Source organism: Buteo buteo, chromosome 14, assembly GCF_964188355.1.
Source record: "Buteo buteo chromosome 14, bButBut1.hap1.1, whole genome shotgun sequence".
NCBI classification, from domain to species: domain Eukaryota; kingdom Metazoa; phylum Chordata; class Aves; order Accipitriformes; family Accipitridae; genus Buteo; species Buteo buteo.
The window spans coordinates 28,301,412-28,322,616 of NC_134184.1; the positions used below are offsets into that span (position 1 = coordinate 28,301,412).

The window sequence follows — 21,205 nt, forward strand, 5'->3', positions numbered from 1 at the left end:
ATCAAACTGATAACACAGAGAAGCCAATGCTGATAAGCAGAAATGAGGACATTTACCAGCTTCAGCATGCTTGAAATCCTGTGTTGTCTCTTTAAAAACAATGAAAAACCATTCTGGATAAAATCTTTCAGAATGTTTTATTTCCTCAAGAGAACGGATCTCTTTTCTTAAAAAAAAAAAAGACTCGCTAATATTAAAATATACTGAACCTGATAGAACAGAACGTCTCCTTTGAAGTTGTTTCAATCTTTTTAAATATCTAAAGGACCTAACCCACACAGGGCTTGCACGTTTTCAGCTTGGAAAAAAAAAAATCAAAGCTTTCTCCCCTTTTTTTCCCCCATGTACACCCGCTTGCCAATTATGGGAATTAGAAAAAAAAATCAGTGTCTGAAAGAGGTAGAGTTTTTTACGCTTTTGTAATTATGCACAGGATTTAATCATTTGGGGAGAGAGACTGCTTGGGGGGAGAGTTTTATTCCAAGAGTTACACGCGCACTTTCATCCTGGATCAAGTGTCAACCACCAGGTGATTTTTTTCACAGGGATCACCACGCTCCTCTGCTTAACAGCTCATCTCCGATTTGCTCAAACGATCAACAGCTCCTCATCTTCTTTATTAGTCTCTCTGTTTATCTGCCCAGCAATGAGCTCCAGCTCCCGCAGCCAGAGAACAAGCCAAGAATAGCCCGATCCAGAGCTGTGAAAGATATTCTTCCAGCATCATCTGGCTCCTTGGCAGAGTCCGCGGGCAGCTGTACTCGCAGCCCCGTGCCTGCCGCTGGGTATGTCATGTGGGCACGCCGTCGTACTGGCTGAGCATCTCTGTCCTCCTGGACACAGTTTTCCTTTAATTCACCTTGAATCTGAGAAATTCGTTATATGACCGTTATCTCAGATTTGATAAATAAGGGCCTTTTCTAACGACCGTCTGTAAAAGATAGCCAACGCCTCTTATTTCTCCTGTCATACTTTATAAATCTACGTACTGCCTTGAAGGACCATTCCCTTTGCCGTACAGGGCATACTTCGGCAGCACTTTTTCACAGCGCACGAGCAGGATCTTTTCCAGCTGATTTGTAGCACAAGGGCTGGACTTCTTGGCTGATGGATAAACAAAAAGCCTGAAAAAAAGGCATGGAGCAGAGGACAGGAGGGCTACCTCAGGACTGCTCTGGATATGGAGGCTGCATTAGCCGGTCTATAATTTCCAAAATGTATTTGCTTATTTTGGAAACACACCCCAGAAAATAAAGTGAGCAAAATGTTATCCCTGATATAAAGGATGCAATCCTACACGGCTTTTGCCTTGTGCTTTTCTCTTCCTTCCTTCCTTCTTCCTCCTTTTCTTCCTTTCACAAGAAAGACCAGTAAAACCCCTGTGCATATTAGCTACAAGCATCACCTATAAAAATCCTGTCTTAAAATATTACTTGTATCACACTGTTGTACAGTCAAATTTCATAGGAAACAAAGCACTAAATGCAACATAAATTACATCAGCATTATAACTTGGGCATAAATTAACTGAACTAAACGAAATCTGACCTTGCTTCTATTAGTTTGGTCAGTGTCTCCATTTTAGATGCTGCAGGTCATCCTTAAACATAAGTTTGTCCTTTCAGTTGATTTTTACATTTAAATTGGTTTAATAATTCATGACATAACAAGCATTAAAATATAAGCATTTTCTACCTAAGGAAGTAACAGTCTGTCAGCTTCAGCAGTAGATGTGACACAGCTGAACACTTGAATCAAAAAAAAGAGAATATTTCCATGGACTGCGACTGACGCAATTGTATACAGGCATTTATTTGTCTGCTCAAAGTTTCGACCCTGATAGTTTTTTTCTTTCTTATTCTATTTGTCTAAATCCAATTGTAGGTTCTTCAGGGCAACAATCTGTCTCCTCATATGTTCATAAAGCACCATGTACACCTATGGCACTCTGTAATAACTAATTTCCTATCTGCTTATGATTAAAGAGGGATTTCAGGTGAAATATTGTGAATTGAAACGGACAGGCTAGGAAGACAGCTTACATTACCAACATCATTAGGTCAGACATGGTGCTTCAACCCAGGATGGCAGCCAAAGTACTACGCACGGTTTGAGCTCGCCTATGTGCAGCTCTAAATGCTTTTGAGACCCGTCCTACAACCATTCCCCATGTCCTGACACCTGCCCCTAAACAACACATCGTGCAGCGGAAGAGAGCTCTCCATTAAATGCTTTGTACTGCAGTACACGTTTGTTTGTAAGGGTATCTATTGCTTTTTCCAGGTTTACTGTCTGAGAGCAAGCTAGACACACCGTGGAGTGACTGACTCGACCGGAGGTGGAAAGAAAGTGGGATAAGCCACAGAAGGGAGAGCAGAGAGAGGAGGTGAGAATTCGTTATATTAATAGGATCGCCTGGTGACTCGCCCGAGGCACGGACACATCCAGACGGGTCTGTTCCCCACTTAATGGTAATTGATTTGTGCAGGTGATATAGCAACCATGAGAGCCCAGCTGCGTGATGCACGCGCGGATGAAGTTCCCGGCGTGCTTAGGATTACCCTATTTATGATAGCAAGAAGGTGTGCGATAGCCTTTTGGGAGCAGTCCCCAGCTCGTGCCCTTCCTTGCACCCCAGGACACTACAATGCCTACTGGTGGCCATGCCAAAATCCCTCCTCTTCCAGAAACTCAGCCCTACGCATACCCTTGGTGTCCTCCAAAAGCAAAGCCCCTTTTCCTCAGCCCTTCCCGCTCCAGATACCTCAGCTTCCCACAAAGTGCCCGTACCCAACCTCTGCTGCCCCAGACCATCTCAGAGCTCAAATTCCCCAGCTATCCCCAAACCACAGCTCCCAACCTCCCCCACTCCAGCTGCTGGCCCCAAAGCCTCTGGGACACCAGCATTCCCACCACATGTCTCCCATCACTTCCCCCACCAAGCCCTCAGCTCTCCAGGCTTCCTCAAACCCCGTAACACTCCCCATAACCCTGCACCCCAGACTTGCCATCTCACAGCCCCCTTTACTCCCTCCAGGGTCTACCCATGTTTCCCCCCTTTCAAATCCTCCCACCAACTCCCTCCACCACCCAGTCCCCCCACCTGGTCCTCCCTTTCCCTTTTGCTCGCTTACTCCAAGTTTTCCCACCCCACCGTCTCCCTGCTATGTTCTCCCCATACAGAGAGTCCTACCTGCCTCCATCCCTGCCACTCGTATCTCCCACGACGCTGACAGACCTGACGTCCCAATGGGAGCAGACCCTCAGCTTCCCCCACCAGATGAAACCCCACAGCCCCCTTTCCCTGCCCACACCTTCTCTGAAAGACTCATTCTGGGGGAAATCCCCATCAATAATGACTTCACTGAGATTTTAGGTGTCTGGAAGGGTTTTAGGAAAATAAAGTCAGTAGCTTTGATTTTATTCCTTGCAGCATCTCTAAGGGACCTAACCACAGACTGAACCCACTGCCCTCTGTGGGTATTATTATTTATTATTATTATTTCAACTGTAAGACAAGGAGATGTCTTGCCCAAGACCGCACAGACAGGCCATGGCATGGCAGTATTACCTAGACCTTCAAACTCACAAGGCACACCTTAATCAAACTGTGCCCGAGCATCACTTTTGGCTGCCCAGAATGAGTTCCTCACAGCTTTGCCTCAAGGCTCACATGGGTCTTCAGCCTTTGACCACCTTAGAAGCCTGTTTTCCTCCTCAAAAAGCCGCAGTCCCCCTATAATGCTTTGATGCTATTTATTCTCAGACGCCGCCTTCCTGAGGAAGCAAAGCGAAGGAGCCCCAGGCAGAGGCTCCTTCCTCACCGAGGGAAGAGCGGAGAAGGTTTACGGCTGCGGAGAGAAGGAAGCCAAGAAGGTCACCGCATACCTGGAGGACAGTGAAAAAAAAAGAAGTCACCACCTGGGCAGCCAAAGTTTGTTGCTTAATGAGCAATCACTGATCTAAAGCCCCATCATGCCACAGGCAAACTTGCGTGATTACAGGGCGTACAGGACAGGGTTTTCCCTCCACAGACCTATATATTTCAACGGCTACGACACCCAGGAGAACTGCACTGGAAGTACGTTAGTAAGACTGCAAAGTCAGGCACTTAAACTAGGAAATACGGGGCCTAAGGTGGTCTTTGCAGCCCCAGTCACGCTGCGATACAATCCTTATTTGCACAGTGACGTGTCAGATCTCCACCGTTCTCCCACTCTGCTCCACAGACCCAAGAGCCCTCCTTCCCTTCGGGGACACGTTCTGGGTCCTCGCTCCACACCGCAGTTTCCTCACACCACTCAAGTCCTGCTCGGGATGGAAGCAATCATTTTCTCACAGACTTTTCTTTGGCCTTCCCCGCCCGTGAGTGATTCACAGATGCTAATTATCTTATTTCCATAATGAACCCGTGGAAGGAGGGTGTACCATTAACTCTGCATTACAGCTGGTGAGCTGAGACACAAAGAGATGCAGGTTAGTAGATTAATATGCACTAATTTTGCACACCTAAGCTGAAACACTCAAGGCCTGCTTTCCCTTCACTCTGGAGGGCCTGACATTGCGAACTCCATGATGCTCTACGCGTATCTCCCTAGACTTTAAGGTACAGATGCTGGAAAATCATGAAGTTCACCACCAGCTCTCCAGCAGTCACCCCCGGGGTTGCAAGCCTTAGGTCCATCGCACAGACCGTGCCCTGTTTGAGGAAGCACAGAGCCAAGACCAGCGTTGGGCTTTCATGGCCAACCTTTCTTGAAATCAATAGGGTAAGGGACGTTTTGCCAGTGGGTTTTGACAGCTGTTTCCCCATAGCAAAGGAATAGCTGGCTTGGTCTCACAAATACCCGGAGTAGCAAACTTGGGTAAGTTTGTGGCAGACCAGGAAAAAAGGTGCTATGACTGGAACAGACTCTTCTGACTTTTCTCTCCCCAAACCTTCATCCCTGCTTTGTTCAAATCCAGCAGTTTCCTTCTCCACCTGCCTGAGACCACAGAGAGGTGCAGATTGCTTTCAGGCCTCTGGATCTGCCCAGCCTGTACTTAAAACGAAAGCCAGTCCCAGCTAGAGTCATGGTGCGCTCACTGCAGGTAGAACCTGGCAGGGGATTTACCTGCTTAATCTCATCTCTACTTAATACCCGCAGGCTGCCCTGTTTCAAATGTATAGCCCGGTTTGATTGAACGTTCCCAAAAATGACACAAGTGACACGCCTGCTTTAGCAGGGCATCTTCTTGCAAAATTTCAAGTCTTCAAATGAAATCATGAAAACTCCATGATTTGAAAAACAAAACAAAACAAAGCAAAACAAAACAAAAACACAAATAAACAAACAAACAAAAAACAGAAAAGAAAAAGAGGACAGCCTGGATATTTATCCCACAGGCAAAAAAAACATGAAAAAGCTTATGATGAATTTACCCTAGCTTCCTTTCTGGAGGTAGCTGAACTGCTTCAGCTGAAACCTTCTCTTAGAAAGGACCAACAGGCTGAAGCGGACACCCAGCATGGAAAATTTCAGCTTAAACAGTTAATGCTTGCTGAAGACTAAGCTTCTGTAGACAGTCTTCTATACAACCTAAGTCTTGTTATTGCAGGACTCCCTGTAGGGCACAGAGAGCCCTGGGTGCCTTTCCCCAGCGTGCCCGCTACCTCTGCCCCCGCTCCCCTCGCCCGACCCTCCGCTGCCCCTCCAGCCCAGCTCTGACGGGACCAGACTCACGTTCCCACCAGCATGACCCAACCCAACACCAATTTCTCACCCCGGCTGCTTTATGGGGGGTAAGATAGCACAGCAAACCCAATACTGGCGAGTCACTACTCCAGCACCTTCGATCCAAGCTGCAGCTCTCTTACACATCCTTGCAGGTCCTTACATTTTGTACTTTTTTGCTGGCCTTACCTCCTGTGGGTCTGCCACACGGTTTTTGGCTGGTTAATGACTTTATCCCTGAGCTGAGCACACAGTCTCCAGTCATTAGCGAGCATCATGTGTTCGTGTTGGTTATGTGTCTTGGAAAGCTGCATTTGGGTACGGCGTATCTTCCTCTTTGCAATGCCAGAGGTGTCTTGCACAAGCCTCCCTTACTCTTTTGATGGACTGTAGACAGCTTGCTCATTAGTCTAGTATCTAATTGCTTATCAGTCACACTCTCAAGCTCCTCATTACTTCACTTACACAGCTACAGTAATTAGATTTCACATTTCTTTAGACTCTCATGGTATTGTTTTAGCCTACTGAGGAGGCACCCATATATAATACACATATATTATAAATTATCTCCTATAATTATCATATTCATTATAATATATAACACATACATATACATACATAATGCTGCTGAGGCAAACTCAAACCTCTCCAGTTCTAAGTGTTCAGGATGCTTCAGGGCCATCTCCGAGTGCTTGTTTGTCAGTTTTAACTTCTGTGAGGCTTCACCCATCTGTGACCCTTCGCTTACAAACCGTGCCCAGTTGCATCGTTTTCTACTTCTCACCCACCACCGCATACCTCTCCCGCAAAACAAAGCCTTCAGATCTGCTCACTGCAGAGATGCAAATTCTTTTAGGCAGAAACACGAATTTGATGTTTAGTACAGCAGCAAGCAGAAAAGTCGCTTGAGCCGTCAGCCCTTATTTTTTGGGATAACATAGATTTTATGCCTCTTTTTTAGTCTAATTTGATGCATTTCTTTAGCACCTATTCTCTAAGCCTCAAGCTTTTTTGCGAGATCATTCCACACATTTATTACAGCACTAAAAAAGCGACAACAATTTATTTAACTTTTCAGAACAGAATTCTGCAGACTTTGGGGCCAGATGATGTTTTTTCCCGGGGATCACACTTGAAATATTTGCTGCTGTCTGTATTTCCAGATGCAAAAACCACAGACGCTGGGTGGCATGTAAAATTGTGCACCTCTTTTTAAAGTGAATTAAATAAGTGACTGCGCCAGATGGTTCAACTTGAAAAGGCAAGCAGGTAATTCCCCCCCAAATTGGAAAAAGGCCATATCATCATAGGCGATGTCTGCAGAAGTAAACTAAGCAGAGCCAGAGCACGGAGCGTTTTATTTAGTGTTATAGATGTAGCTGTAGAGATTGCGGTGGTTTCTAAATTGCCTCCTCATCCTGCTGTGGTGCACATTTACAGGCGCAGGAGGGACAGGTGACATCTGGGGACCGACTGGCTATTTCCAAAAGACGGGCAAACGCACCGCTCTGGGCTACGGTGCAGATGTATCCTTCAGCCACGGGCAAGAGCTCTGCTCCTCTCCGCTCTGCCACCAGCTCCGGTCCCAGGTCACGTCCCCCCCAGAGCCAGCGTTGTCCCTCCCCAGCTAGATCCCTTCAGCAAAGCGTACAGGGATGGCCCGGTTTCAGCGGGGATAGAGTTAATTTTCTTTCTAGTAGCTGGTACAGTGCTGTTTTGGGTTCAGTATAAGAAGAATGTTGATAACACACTGATGTTTTCAGTTGTTGCTAAGTAATGTTTAGACCAAGTCAAGGATTTTTCAGCTTCTGATGCGCAGCCAGCGAGAAGGCTGGAGGGGCACAAGGAGTTGGGAGGGGACACAGCCAGGACGGCTGACCCAAACTGGCCAGAGAAATATTCCATACCATTTGACGTCATGCCCAGTATATAAACTGGGGGGAGTGGGTCTGGGGGGGATCGCCGCTCGGGAACTAACTGAGCATCAGTCAGCGAGTGGTGAGCAATTGCGTTGCATATCACTTGCTTTGTATATTCCAATCCTTTTATTATTATTATTGTTGTTGTCATTTTATTATTGTTATTATCATTACTACTCTCTTCCTTTCTGTTCTATTAAACTGTTCTTATCTCAACCCATGAGTTTTCCTCTTTTTTCCAATTCTCTCCCCCATCCTGCTGGGGGGGGGGGGGGCAGTGAGCGAGTGGCTGCGTGGTGCTCAGTTGCCAGCTGGGGTTAAACCACGACAGCGGAGAATGAGCAAACGCTGTGCATGAACGACGGGCGGTGAGTACAGGAACGTTTTGTAGCTCTGGAGGTCAAAGTCCTGCAAGAGGTCAAAGAATGGCAGATTTGGACAAAAAAAAACCTGAAGGGAAAAGTCTTCCTGTAGCCTCATAAAGCAGTCTTATCTAATCCTGAGCAACACCTCAAACTCATTAACTGCAGCAAAATGTGGTAGTAGAAAACCTTAACACAAGAATCCTGGGTGAAATACTCAAGACAACCTAAATGATTTAGGAACCAGATTTCCACTAGTCCCCAACCTTCTGAAAAGTTTACTTCTCGTCGACTCGGTATGAATACCTAAAGCCTTTCCAAGTTTCTTGTAACGGGATGTGTTCGCTCTCCATCCTCCTCTACCGTTGTGTGCCGTTTCCCTCCCTCGCTCTGCCCAGAGCTGGCTGCACGTCAGGCAGCAACACGCTTGGCAAGTCATCGAAGCTAAAATCAGTCCTTACAAGAAACCCAGCACGTTAAAGGTGGAGGCAGAGCGGGAGGTTTAACTCTGCGCCCCACCTGCGGATAGGAAAGGGAGACGATCCCAAAATCAGGATGAAGAAGAGCAGCCTGGTCGAGGTCACCACCGCTCCCCATCATCCCCCTTCCAACTTCAATCCCCGGGGGGGGGAGCTTTTTTGCCGTGCCGAAATAAAACCTCACAGTGTTCCTGCCCTGGCAGGCGGCCAAGCACGGCAGCCCCCTGCTCTCGCAGCCTCTTCAACAGGAGTGACACGAGGCACGCTCTTGCTCACAGCCTGCTGCCGCTCAGGAGGTTGGGAGAAGAAGAGACTTAGTCCTTCACAGCTGGGGGGCTCCGACTTTGCAAGCTGAGGCGCGATTAAGATGGAGGATGAGGGGGGGGAGAAGAGGGGGGAGAAGGAGAGGCGAGATGGAGAAAGGGATTCGCGGCACGAGGCTGAGTCGCTGCCTCTCCGTCGCGTTCTTTTTCCCCCGTGCCGCCCTTCACCGTAATCCCAGGACCAGACCAGGGCACAAACCTGCAAAGCCCCCCACCCCAGCCCAGGAATCAGAAGCAGTGGCACTGTGCCCAAGCTCATTAACTCCGCTGTGACACTGGGCTAATTAGATCGAGCGTGGCACCACGCTACTGCAACTTCTCCATTTCCAGGACCTCAGCGAGGATCGCTTCCCAGTGTCCCCTCCCGTCCCATGGATGTATTAGCTGGGGGGGGCAAGAAAGCACGTGTGCGGGCTGAGAATATAGAGGCAGCAGGGAAATGGGGAGAATATTTTTATTGGCATAGTAACAATATATTCGCATGTATGTTACTATCCTTGTGCTTAGACAGGGATAGAATCTTGCCGGGAAGGAGGCAGAGCCCAAGGAGTGACTTGGCAGTGCTTGTTTAGTGCGGCACTGGGTGGGTGACACTGGGTGGGTGACACTGGGTGGGTGACACTGGCTGGCCAGGGGCAGCAGAAGGACATTCCGAAAGGGACCTTGCACTCCCAATAGCGAAGGAGCTGCCCCTCCGAGAAATCAGTGGAGCCCATCGCAACCGCCCCATGTAAGTATTCGCAGAGGGCTGTACATCTTCTTGGTAGCTGAGAGGTGGATTTCTCCTGCCCATTCATCATTCGTAAGAGTTTAAAATCCCAAACAGTCCTTCAAGGAGGAGAGTGTGAACGAGACCCAGGAGGAAACAAGGAGCTGCTGGAGGAAAGCCAAATATACCAGCCCGGACACCTTCAAAAGTGGTATGAAAGACATCCCAGCCGGGTGTACAGCAGCAGCCACGGAGGGGGAGCACCAATTCCCAACAGCCAGGGAGAGAAGCCATGCAGCTCCCCTCTTTACCACCCAGCGATCTGACCAGACCCCAAGCTATGAAGAGAGCGGGCGTTTCTTCTGAAGGTCTACATCGGAGCCCGGCGTGAATAACTACTCTGTTACCTGCACCCCCTAAAACCAAAGGCACCGAGGCAAAAGAGCCAGAAAGGACCTGCAAAATAAAGGTTGGTCCTTCTAAGGGCATCTCTGATCTCCTAACGGTGCTCATGGTGGGCAAACAGCAGGACTTGGGTTGTCATCTGTCCAATGCACCCGCAGCCTGCGGTGCCTTCGTCTTCGCAACCCCGCCGCGAGGAACAGAAGTGCTCTGCGGACACGAGGCGCTGAGTCTGAGAGAGCCTCAAGCCCTCGTCCAGGCTAAAATATGTCCAACTCCTATGGCATTCGATGGCAGTTGAGTACCTAAATACCCCAGACCTTGGTGGGGCTCAGCCTCATTAGCTTGCTCTGGGTGAGAGAGCTGAGAACTGAACCTGGACGCCCGCCTCGTGGTTTAACAGCTGAAAAGCCTCGTCTAGCTCTTCCAGGGCAGAAAAGGTAAAGAGAGCTGAAAAAAAGGGGGGGAGAAGAGAGGAGGGGCGGGATAGGGGGGAAAAAAACTCACATCTAGCCACGTTGCAGGCAAGACAGAGCAAGGAGCACCCCAAAAAAGCCTGCAGTAGACCCCAGTGAGGGCCACATGGGGGACCTTTAGGAATGCGCTGCTCCAGGGATACCTCCGGGCAGCATCCACGAGGCCCATGCTGTGTGGGGAATGTGAAGAACTGGTCTTTTGTTTCATGCCCCTTTGTTTTAACCTCTTGAATCAAAGACCCCAGCTGCTACTCCGGGAGAGGCTAGAAATTAATCCAATTAAAAAATAAATTCCCTGCGGAATCAAAACTGCTTGCCGGGTGGGGGGTATGGGCATGCGATTTCTTTCTTCTGCAAAACAAACTCCTTCTTTCTAACCCACATTTCACAGAGGGGAGATACGGGCAGGGAAGCATCTGAAGCAAATATAACAAACAACTGATCGGGATGATTTATAACCCCGGTACCAACCCACAGCTCACGGGAAGGCTCGCAGCCTCTGTCTTCTATAGCCTGCGTGGCCGGAGACAGAAGCACAATGCCGCGTGCTACCCTCCAACACAAACAGTCATAGAGCAACAAAACCCTTTGCCGCTTCGTTCCACTCTTTTGTTTTCCAGGGTTTTTGGTCAGCCCAGGCTTGTGGAGCTTGACAGGTTAACCCACACTTCCTTGGTTGCGGCAGAAATGATTAAACAGGGGGGGATTGTTTAGGCCGTGAAGCAGAAGGAATTCCTTTGTTTTTGTAGATCACTCCAAGGCAGCCGAGCCTGCCGGGATGCCCAGGAAGAAAGAGGCAGGGGCTGAGCGCCGAGACGGGTTTCCAGGGAGGGAGGTCGTGCCACCCCTCCGCAGGCTCGGAGACGAGAGGTGGGGGGACACGTTGCATCTCAGCTTCACGGCTGGAGAGAAGTCGGCCGGACCTTCTGGAGACCATGCCCGGATAGCAACCGGGGCCAAGGAGAGAGGGGGACTTTCAATAGCCAGGGCTTGGTGTCCCTAAGATCTCCTGGAAAAGGGGAAGCAACATAGGACCTCTTCTTCAAGCCTGCCTTGCTTCCACCGCCCCGTGCGCGCATTGAGCCGCGCATCCTCCCTCGAGGTACGCGCGATCCTAAGGCTGGATCTCTATGGGAGTCTTACCTTCTCCCGCAGCCCCAAAACGTAACGCCTTCTAGGTTATCTCCATCCACAGAGATCACTGGAGCGAATCCCAGACACCTGGCGAGAGGAGGAAAGCCTTAGCCTGTTGCGCTGGGGACAGTGACACCTTGGGACATACGCAACCTGACTGTGGTGGAGGTGACGGTGGAAAGGGCCAGAGCAGTAAGTGCCTGAGCTCAGCTGGAGGAGTGAAGAGGAGGAGGAAGGAGATCCTGGGGGTTTGTCACCCCGTGAAAGGCAGTAACCACCTGGGGAGAGGGGAAAAGCCCCCGCAGACTTTATTTCTAAGAGCTGGATCAGAATCAGGGGGAAAAGTAAATTTAAGGCTAAAAAAAGGGAGCCAGGAGTGATTTGCTGGCCATCACTGACTCGGTTGCTGTCAGCATCAGGCTGGTGGTCCAGGAGTGTTTTCGCTCCTTGGGAGTGACACATCACCCAGGCGTTCGGGTTTGGGGGGGGGGAGTCTTGCTTTTTCCTTTGCCTGACACCCACCTCTCGGGGCAGCTTTGATTTCTGTGTCGGGAAGGAGCTTGGCAGCAGAGATCAGACCTCTGGACACCGCAAAAACACCTCCTTCTTAGCAGGCTCTGAGTCTCCGCAACAACACCAAGTGCAAGAGAGCTGGTAAATTATTAAAACAACCTTGCAACAGCTCCGAAGAAACCACCAGCGCCTCAGATTCAAAGGAAAGGCTGTGGTGTGAGAATCCCCATTAGTAACAATACGCACAGTTTGCAAGAACATATGTCCCTGCATGGAGCAGTCAACCAATCTGGGCTGTTTAACCACAATATTTCAAAGAAGTGCTTTTAATGCAGCTGATCCGTATGTTTATTTTTGAGCTGTAAAACGGGATTCTTCACTAGCCTTTCAGAACATTTCTGTAATGGACTCTATCCAAACTATCGGGAAGAAGGCTTTGCTCCAGCGGAGCGGCTGATACGGTTTTTGGGTTTTTTTTTTTAATCAAAGTCACGACTGTGGAAAAAGAATAACGCAGGCAGACAGAAAGTACATTTGCCCTCTAAAAAAAAAAAAAAAAGACAAGAGAAGCAAGACCACACTGGGACCCTCTTAAAAATGGGTTTGGATTGAAAGTGTGAGAGACGGGGACAGGGTGGGTGGGAAAGGGGCAGAATTTCTGAGCCTCTTCTGATGCACATACTTGAGCACCCATTGAAAATACAGCCCTTTGCATCCTTGCCTCCTGCAAAGCGCGTGGGAGGTGAACGCAGGTCCCGCTTTATCGATTGATTGATTTTTTATAAAGAATAAGAGCTCCTCGAGGAATAGCCATGCCTTTGCGGGGGGGGGGGGGGGGGGAGTAAGGTCTGGTCTCCTTCCCTGCTCGATCTAATCCTAATTAAAAATAAATTACATGCTGGATGGAACTTGAAATGGCAAAGATAATCCTGTTACGCACGAGGGGGGCCGCCCCGCTGCCCGCTGCCCGCTCCCGCTCGGCGGGCCCCGTTCCCAGCCGGGCAGCCCCGTTCCCCGGACCCCAGACCCCGGTTCCCCGAAGCCCCGGACCCCCGGACCCCGGCGGTTCCCCCGCCCCTCCAGCCGGCCGTCTGCGGAGCTCCCGCGGGCAGGAGAAAAGAAACTCCGCGGAGCCTTTTCGTATGGAAACCAGGCGTTTGGGGAAGCTTTTGTTGGCGGCGAGAGCGTGTGTGTGTGTGTGTCCCCCCCCCAAAAAAAAACCCTCCCCGCGTCCCTGCAGTCAGCGCTGAAGCGCGATTTAAATCCCATTTCCATAAGCCGGCGCTGCGGGCAGCCCCCCCCCCCCCCCCGCCCCCCGCTCGCGTGCCGCTCCGCGCAGCCCCCCCGCGCAACGACCCGCGCAGCGACCCGCGGAAAGGGGCGGCCCCGCGCGGAGCCCGGGGGGGGGGTTATCCGAGGGGGGGGGGGGATTTGGGGGGGACCCCCCCATTCGTTTTGTCGCCCTTCTTCCGTTAGAACGCATCTCTTTGAGGGGTCCTGATACGTGGGGAGAGGGAAGGAAGGAGGGAAGGAAGGAAGGAAGGAAGGAAGGAAGGAAGGAGAAGAGGGAAGAGGGAAGAAGGGAAAGGGGGAAGGAAAAGAGGGAAGGAGGCAAGGAAGAAGGAAAGGGAAGAGGAAAGAAGGGAAAGGAAGAAGGAAAAGAGGGAAGGAGGCAAGGAAGAAGGAGAAGGGAGGGAAGACAGAAAAGAGGGAAGGAAGGAGGCAAGGAAGAAGGGAAGGGAAGAGGGAAGAAGGGAAAGGGGGAAGGAAAAGAGGGAAGGAAGAGGGCAGGAGGCAAGGAAGAAGGAGAAGGAAGGGAAGAGGGAAGAAGGGGAAGGGGGAAGGAAAAGAGGGAAGGAGGCAAGGAAGAAGGAAAAGGAAGAGAGAAGAAGGGAAAGGAGGAAGGAAAAGAGGGCAGGAGTCAAGGAAGAAGGAAAGGGAAGGGAAGAGGGAAGAAGGGGAAGGAGGAAGGAAAAGAGGGCAGGAGGCAAGGAAGAAGGAAAGGGAAGGGAAGAAGGGGAAGGGGGAAGGAAAAGAGGGAAGGAAGAGGGCAGGAGGCAAGGAAGAAGGAGAAGGAAGGGAAGAGGGAAAAGAGGGAAAGGAGGAAGGAAAAGAGGGAAGGAAGAGGGCAGGAGTCAAGGAAGAAGGAAAGGGAAGAGGGAAGAAGGGGAAGGAGGAAGGAAAAGAGGAGGGAAGGAAGGGCATGCCGCTTCCCAGAGAGCCAGATAGCCCCGAGGACCCGCAGCTTCCCTCGCTGCGGGCCGGGGCCGGCTGCGGCGGGCTCGGAGCGAGGCCTCGGTGCCTTGCGGGGCAGATGGTTTCGTTCCCCCCGGTTCGTGCCAGGTTTCAGCCTCATGCTGTTATTTTGTTCTTCTGGAACGAGACTGGTGTTGCTTCCCAGAGAGGCCCTATTAGGACAAAAAGAAAATCCTGTGAATAGGCGTAACAGGGCACCAGGAGGGATAGGTCTTAAATGTATTTTAATATGAGCGGGGCATTGTGTGTAATTCAGCGCTCATCATCGTTTAGTCAAAGAGTTATGGCAGTGATTGGGAATGAATAGACGGACATAATGGATACATGTGGCGTTTGCTCATTATATTCAACTTAGTCCAACTCCTCTGTGGAAACTGTTCAACTTTCTCTCCCTTTAGCCTGTCATAGCGAAATAATACAGACATTGGTTCCTCGAATGGGATAGCCTGCCATGCTATTATATTTCTACAGCTAACGAGGGCTTCATAAGCCTTTGATACAGCCTGATCTTTGAAACCTTTCCAAATCTCCTCAAGCTTATGCTAAATCCTATTTGGAACTTTTTTTTTTTTTCCCCCCTTTCTTTTTTTTTTTTTTTTTTTTTTGTCGTCGCCTGCTAGTGCCCCCAGGCTTAAGAAACCCGGGCGGTGACATGCATACTAAAGCATGCGGGGACACCTCCTGAAAGGCGACTTACGGCGCTGATCACAGGCTCTCACGCGAGTAACACACCACTCCGGGCGGCCGGCTGAATGCCGACAACCCCCCCCCCGCTTCCCCGGGCCCCCCGCACCCCGTTAATCCGCCCCGCGCCCGCGCACCCACCCGCGGCACGCCACGATACGCCACGCCACGCCACGGCACCTGTCCGACCTGGGGCACGATTAGCAAAATTAAACGCCCGGCCGCTCGTTTTAAGTCCGAGGTCCCCCGCGCCGGCTCCGGGGAGAGAGAGAGAAAAAAAGACGGGGAGGGAAAAGAAAGAAAGACACACACACACACACCCCAAAAGCCAAAAAAATAAAATACAAAAAGAAAAAAAAAAAAAAAAGAAATAAAAAAAATAAAATACAAAAAAAACCCCACAAAAATAAAATACAAAAAAAACCCAAAAAATAAAAAAAAAAAAAACAAAAAAATACAAAAAAATAAAATACAAAAAAAACAAAAAAATACAAGAAAAGAAAATACAAAAAATACAAAAAAAACCAAAAAAATACAAAAAAATACAAAAAAAATACAAAATAAAATACAAAAAAAAAACCAAAAAATACAAAAAAAAAAGAAAAAAGAAAATACAAAAAAAAAAAGGAAAAAAAGAGAAAGAAATAAAAGGGGGGGGAAGGAATAGAGCCGGGAAAAAAAAGGAAAAAAAAAAAAAAACACAAAAACCCCAAAGCCCGGAGAGTGACCGAAAACAAAAGCCCCCGCTCCCGCTCGCCGCCGGAGCCGCCCCGCTCCGGGGAGCGCCGGGGGGGGGGGGGCCGGACCCACACGGCCGGGGCGGGGTCCGCCCGCGCCCTTCCGCTTCCCATTGGCTGCGGCGGTGGCTCATTTGCATCGCGCCGTCTATGAAAGGCGGCGCGGCGGGGCGGAGGGGGCGCAGACGGCGGCCGAGCGGGGCTGGGGGCGGACGGCGGCGGAGCGCGGTCTCGCCCGGTCACCCCGGAGCTCCGCCGTCGGGCTGAGCTCCGCATCCACACCCCCCCCCGCATCCACGCACACCCCCCCCGGCAAGGGCCATGGGCCCCCTGCGGCTGCTGGCCGCGGCCAGCCTGCTGTCCCTGTCCCGCTGTAAGACGGTGAGGTACCGCACCGACGAGGAGGGTCCGCCGGGCACGGTGATCGGTACGTTGGCCGAGGAGATGCCGGTGAAGGCGCCGGGGGAGATGAGCTTCCGCCTGATGCGGCAGTTCAGCAACAGCTCGCTGGTGCGGGTGCGGGAGGAGGACGGGCAGCTGAGCGTGGGCGAAGCGGGGCTGGACCGGGAGCGGTTGTGCGGGCAGGCCCCGCAGTGCGTGCTGGCCTTCGACGTGGTGAGCTGCTGGCGGGAGCGCTACCGCCTGGTCCACGTGGAGCTGGAGGTGCGCGACATCAACGACAACGCCCCCCGCTTCCCCCGCGCCCAGATGACGCTGGAGGTGTCGGAGAGCGCCGCCCCCGGCACCCGCCTGCCGCTGGAGGTGGCCGTGGACGAGGACGTGGGCTCCAACTCCATCCAGAGCTTCCAGGTCTCCCTCAACAGCCACTTCGGGGTGGAGGCGCAGACGCGGGCCGACGGGGCGCGCTGCGCCGACCTGGTGCTGCTCCAGGAGCTGGACCGCGAGCGCCAGCCCTCCTACACGCTGGAGCTGGTGGCCAAGGACGGCGGCAGCCCGGCGCGCTCGGGCACGGCCACCGTGCGGGTCCGCGTCCTCGACGCCAACGACAACAGCCCCGCCTTCGCCCGGGGCTCGGTCACGGTGGAGCTGCCTGAGGACGCGCCGCCCGGCTCCCTGCTGCTCGACCTGGACGCCGCCGACCCCGACGAGGGCCCCAACGGCGAGGTGGTCTACGCCTTCGGCAGCCAAGTGCCCCCCGAGGCGCGGCGGCTCTTCCGCCTCGACCCGCGCTCGGGCCGCCTCACGCTGGAGGCCGCCGTCGACTACGAGCGCACCCGCACCTACGAGCTGGACGTGCGCGCCCAGGACCGGGGCGCCAGCCCCCGCGCCGCCACCTGCACCGTCGTCGTGCGCCTCACCGACGTCAACGACAACGCGCCCCGCATCAGCATCAGCGCCCTCCGCGGCGCCGCCAGCGCCGCCGGCGTGGCCTACGTCAGCGAGGCGGCGGCCAGCGAGAGCTTCGTGGCCCTCGTCAGCGCCTCGGACCGCGACTCGGGCGCCAACGGGCAGGTGCGCTGCAGCCTCCGCGGCCACGACCACTTCGCCCTGCAGCGCGCCTACGAGGACAGCTACATGATCGTCACCACGGCGGCGCTGGACCGCGAGCGCATCCCCGAGTACAACCTCACCGTGGTGGCCGAGGACCTGGGCTCGCCACCCTTCAAGACCGTCCGCCAGTACACGGTGCGGGTGAGCGACGAGAACGACAACGCCCCGCTCTTTGCCAAGCCCCTCTACGAGGTGGCCGTGCCAGAGAACAACCCGCCGGGCGCCTACATCACCACCGTGGTGGCCCGCGACCCCGATCTCGGCCACAACGGTAAGGTCACCTACCGGCTCCTGGAGACACAGGTCATGGGGGCCCCCATCTCCACCTACGTCTCGGTGGACCCCGCCACCGGGGCCATCTACGCCCTCAGGACGTTCAACTATGAGATCCTCAAGCAGCTGGACCTGCGGATCCAGGCCACCGACGGCGGCTCCCCGCAGCTCTCCAGCAGCACCCTGGTCAAAGTGAGGATGGTGGACCAGAACGACAACCCTCCCGTCATCATCCACCCCGTGCTCACCAACGGGACGGTGGAAATCGGCGTGTCCAGCAAGACCTCCCGTGACTCCCTGGTGGCCCAGATCAAAGCTCGGGACGCGGATGATGGGGCCAATGCCGAGCTCACCTTTGCCTTCCTGGAAGAGCCCCGGCAGGACCTTTTCGCCATCAACCCGAGTACCGGGGACATCGTGCTGAGGGGCGACCTCTCTGAAGAGCTGGGACAGCTGTTCAAGGTCATCCTCACCGTGACGGACAACGGCAGACCCCCCCTGGCCACGACCGCCACGGTCAACTTCTTGGTGACTGCCACTGCTCCTTCCAGCATGCAGGAGATGGCCAAGCCCAGCTCCTGGGAAGGAAAGGCTTTGCAGTGGGACATCCCTCTGATCGTGATCATCGTCCTGGCGGGCAGCTGCACCCTCCTCCTGGTGGCTATAATCACCATCGCCACCACCTGCAACAGGCGCAAGAAGGGGAACGAGATCAAAAACAACGCTTCCTTGAAGGACCAGATAGACATCTCCCACCTGGAGAAGGGCCGGCCCGAGGAGGGCAGCCAGAGGGGGAATGTCTTCGAGGTGCGAACCTTTCCCAGCAAAACCTCTTTCACCAGCCCCGACCCTTCTCCAGCTGCCGAAGAGCTCTCCACCGCCGAGAGCGGCAGCGACAGCGCTTGCCTCTACGAGGGTCAGAAGAGGCTGAGAGGACCGAGCGGGGAGGTAAGGTCCCACCGTGGCGAAGGGGGGCAGAGGTTGGGGGGGGGGGGGGGATGTCTCGGGGGATGTGAATCGCCGCGCTGCAGTTCTGACGTTGATTTACCCTTCGCCGCTTCCCTCTCTCCCGTCTCCTTTGATCCCCCCCCACCCCACCCCAGCAGGGTTTCGCCGCCGCTCCGAGCTACGGCAAAGAGCCTGCACCCCCCGTGGCCATTTGGAAAGGACACTCCTTCAACACCATCTCCGGCCGAGAGGCAGAGAAGTTCAGCGGCAAAGACAGCGGCAAAGGCGACAGCGATTTTAACGACAGCGACTCGGATATCAGCGGAGATGCCCTGAAGAAAGATCTCATCACGCACATGCAGAACGGTAAGGGCTCGGCCCCCTGCTCCCGGCCGGCCCCGCAGACGGACGGATGGACGGACGGGCGGACGGGGAGGTGGACGGAGGGACCCGTCCCCGGGGCACGGGGGGTAAGGTCGGGCAGCTGGAGGTGGAAACCTGACGCTGCGTGGCTCAAACCTCCCGGCTCTTCGTCTCTTTGCAGCAGGCTGCTAGATGCTGGCTGCTTTCGGCGCTGAGCGCCCAGCACGAATTAGCAGATGCTGGAAGTACTGTAGTGTTGGGTTTTTTTTTTTTCCCCTCCCCAAAAAGCTTCCCTTAAAGTTAGGATTGTGGGGAGCGTCCCTAGCAAAATGACATAACCTTCCCAAGCGTGTTTTGTCGTTGTGCCGTAGAGCATCGCCCCCCCGGCTCCCGCCGTCAGTGCACTGAATCATCCCGTGACTGATAACTCTGAGGATTACGAATGATGTGGATTGATTCCTGCAGTAACGACAGGTTTCTCCTCCTCTCTCCCTCTCTGTCTCTAGGTCTGTGGGCATGCACGGCCGAGTGCAAGATCCTGGGCCACTCGGACCGCTGCTGGAGCCCCTCCTGCGGCCGAGCCAACCCTCACCCTTCTCCCCATCCTTCAGCACCCCTCTCCACCTTCTGCAAGAGCACGTCCTTGCCCCGCGATCCCCTTCGCAGGGACAACTTTTATCAAGCCCAGCTGCCCAAAACAGTGGGGCTTCAGAGCGTCTACGAGAAAGTGCTGCACAGGGACTTTGACCGGACGATCACGCTCCTCTCCCCGCCGCGCCCCGCACGGCTCCCCGACCTTCAGGAGATCGGGGTGCCCCTCTACCCAGCCCCCTCGACTAGATACCTGGGCCCCCAGACTGACGCGGCTGAGAAAGTGTAGCCCAACACGCTCCCCACCCGAGTACACGCGTCCCTGCGCGCACACGACTAGGTCACTCCCGAGAGCCTTTAAGTTATTGACCAGATCCGGTGTTGTACGTGTAAATATGCAAGATGTGCCTTAAAAATGAAGTCGTTGGGAAAGATTTCCAATCACGTCAGTACTGTTTGATATTTGCAAACAACAAAAAAAAATTGTTTGTAGTTAACGTAATTTTTATGAAATGTGCAGTATTTAAATTTTTTTTTCATGTTTTCTACATCAGGGGTTTTTCTTTTGCTTTTCGTTCACCCATGGCCTGCCATTTTTTGTAGTGTTTTTAACCTGTACATTGTGTAATGTAATGTTTGTACATAATGAAAATTGGTTATATTTTTATATAATAAAAGCTTAAAAAATGGGAATTCTTGCCAAAGGAACTGTCTCAAAGACACAATAATAATAATTAATAATAATATCCTGAATATGTAGAACCTTGTAAGGGAAATTCCTCTTTCACAGTGTAATAATAACCTAAGCAACCCAGTGTACAACTTTGCCTTGCCAAATGTGACTTGTATTTCTTGAGTCTGTGGTCAACTTAAGTGTTATTTAATTGCCTTTGGTTCCTGTAATCTGTGTCACTGATAAACACTAATAAAGGTTTTGTGATGTGTCGGAGGGATCTGTTCATGGATTTCATGCTTCAGAGTGTAGAGGTCTTTACAGGTCAACAAAAGTATTTTCTGCAGAGAAATGCAGCAGGGAGGAGCGTGAACGATGCTACCGTTCGTCTCGCCCACCCGTCGTCTCCGGCAATACCTCACTGGAGGTTTAGCTCTAGAGATTTTAAGGATGGCTTGCAGGGTGGGAGGGAGGGCTGGGTGACGGAGCTGGCCTTTGCTTTTCGCTACCTGGTCTGAGCTCTTCCAGCCTGACCCTTCGCTGGTGGGAAACGGTGTGATTTTAGTGAAGCAAGTGGAGCTATGCCCGTCGACTGAAGTGTTCGTGCTGTGCAAATACCTTTGCGTCCGGAGCCACGTGAGCACTTTGCTTTCTGATTTGGCTGGGACGTTGACTTGAGTCAAGCTGCATAGGTATGTGCTTATATGTTTATCCCTTGTTAAGGCAGCCTTACAAAAGGACAGTAACTTGCATTTATGGACATTTATTTATACATCAAGAGAGAGAGGCTTATGTTTCTGCACAAACCAGAAAGAATAGATGTTGATTATGTTGAGTTTGTCTGTGACACATATTCTGTCTCCTCCCAGGAATGACAGTCCTGAAAAAAAAATCATACAGAGCTTTGAAATTCCCTCCCCTCAAGGTTTCAAGCTAAAAGCAGTTCTCAAATCCTTCCGCTGAAATCAGGTATAGAATAGCATTTAATGAAACAAACTGAAATGTGAGCGTTTCTTCCTGTGTTCAAAAAAATGCTTACACCAGAGATAACACTTCTTCTGGAGTTTTAATACTAGATTGAACTTTTCCAAAAGGAAGAGCTGCTCCTCACTTGGAGTATACAATTTCACAATTTGT

General features: G+C 52.1%; 1 protein-coding gene across 1 annotated transcript; it reads left to right on the forward strand.

Moving 5' to 3' along the window:
- Nucleotides 1-16,029: 16,029 nt before the first annotated feature.
- Nucleotides 16,030-19,684, forward strand: PCDH8 (protocadherin 8). Its single transcript, XM_075045805.1, has 3 exons — nucleotides 16,030-18,441; nucleotides 18,597-18,807; nucleotides 19,311-19,684. The coding sequence occupies exons 1-3, from the start codon at nucleotides 16,030-16,032 to the stop codon at nucleotides 19,682-19,684; spliced, it is 2,997 nt and encodes a 998-aa protein (XP_074901906.1).
- The last annotated feature ends 1,521 nt before the right edge of the window (nucleotides 19,685-21,205 follow it).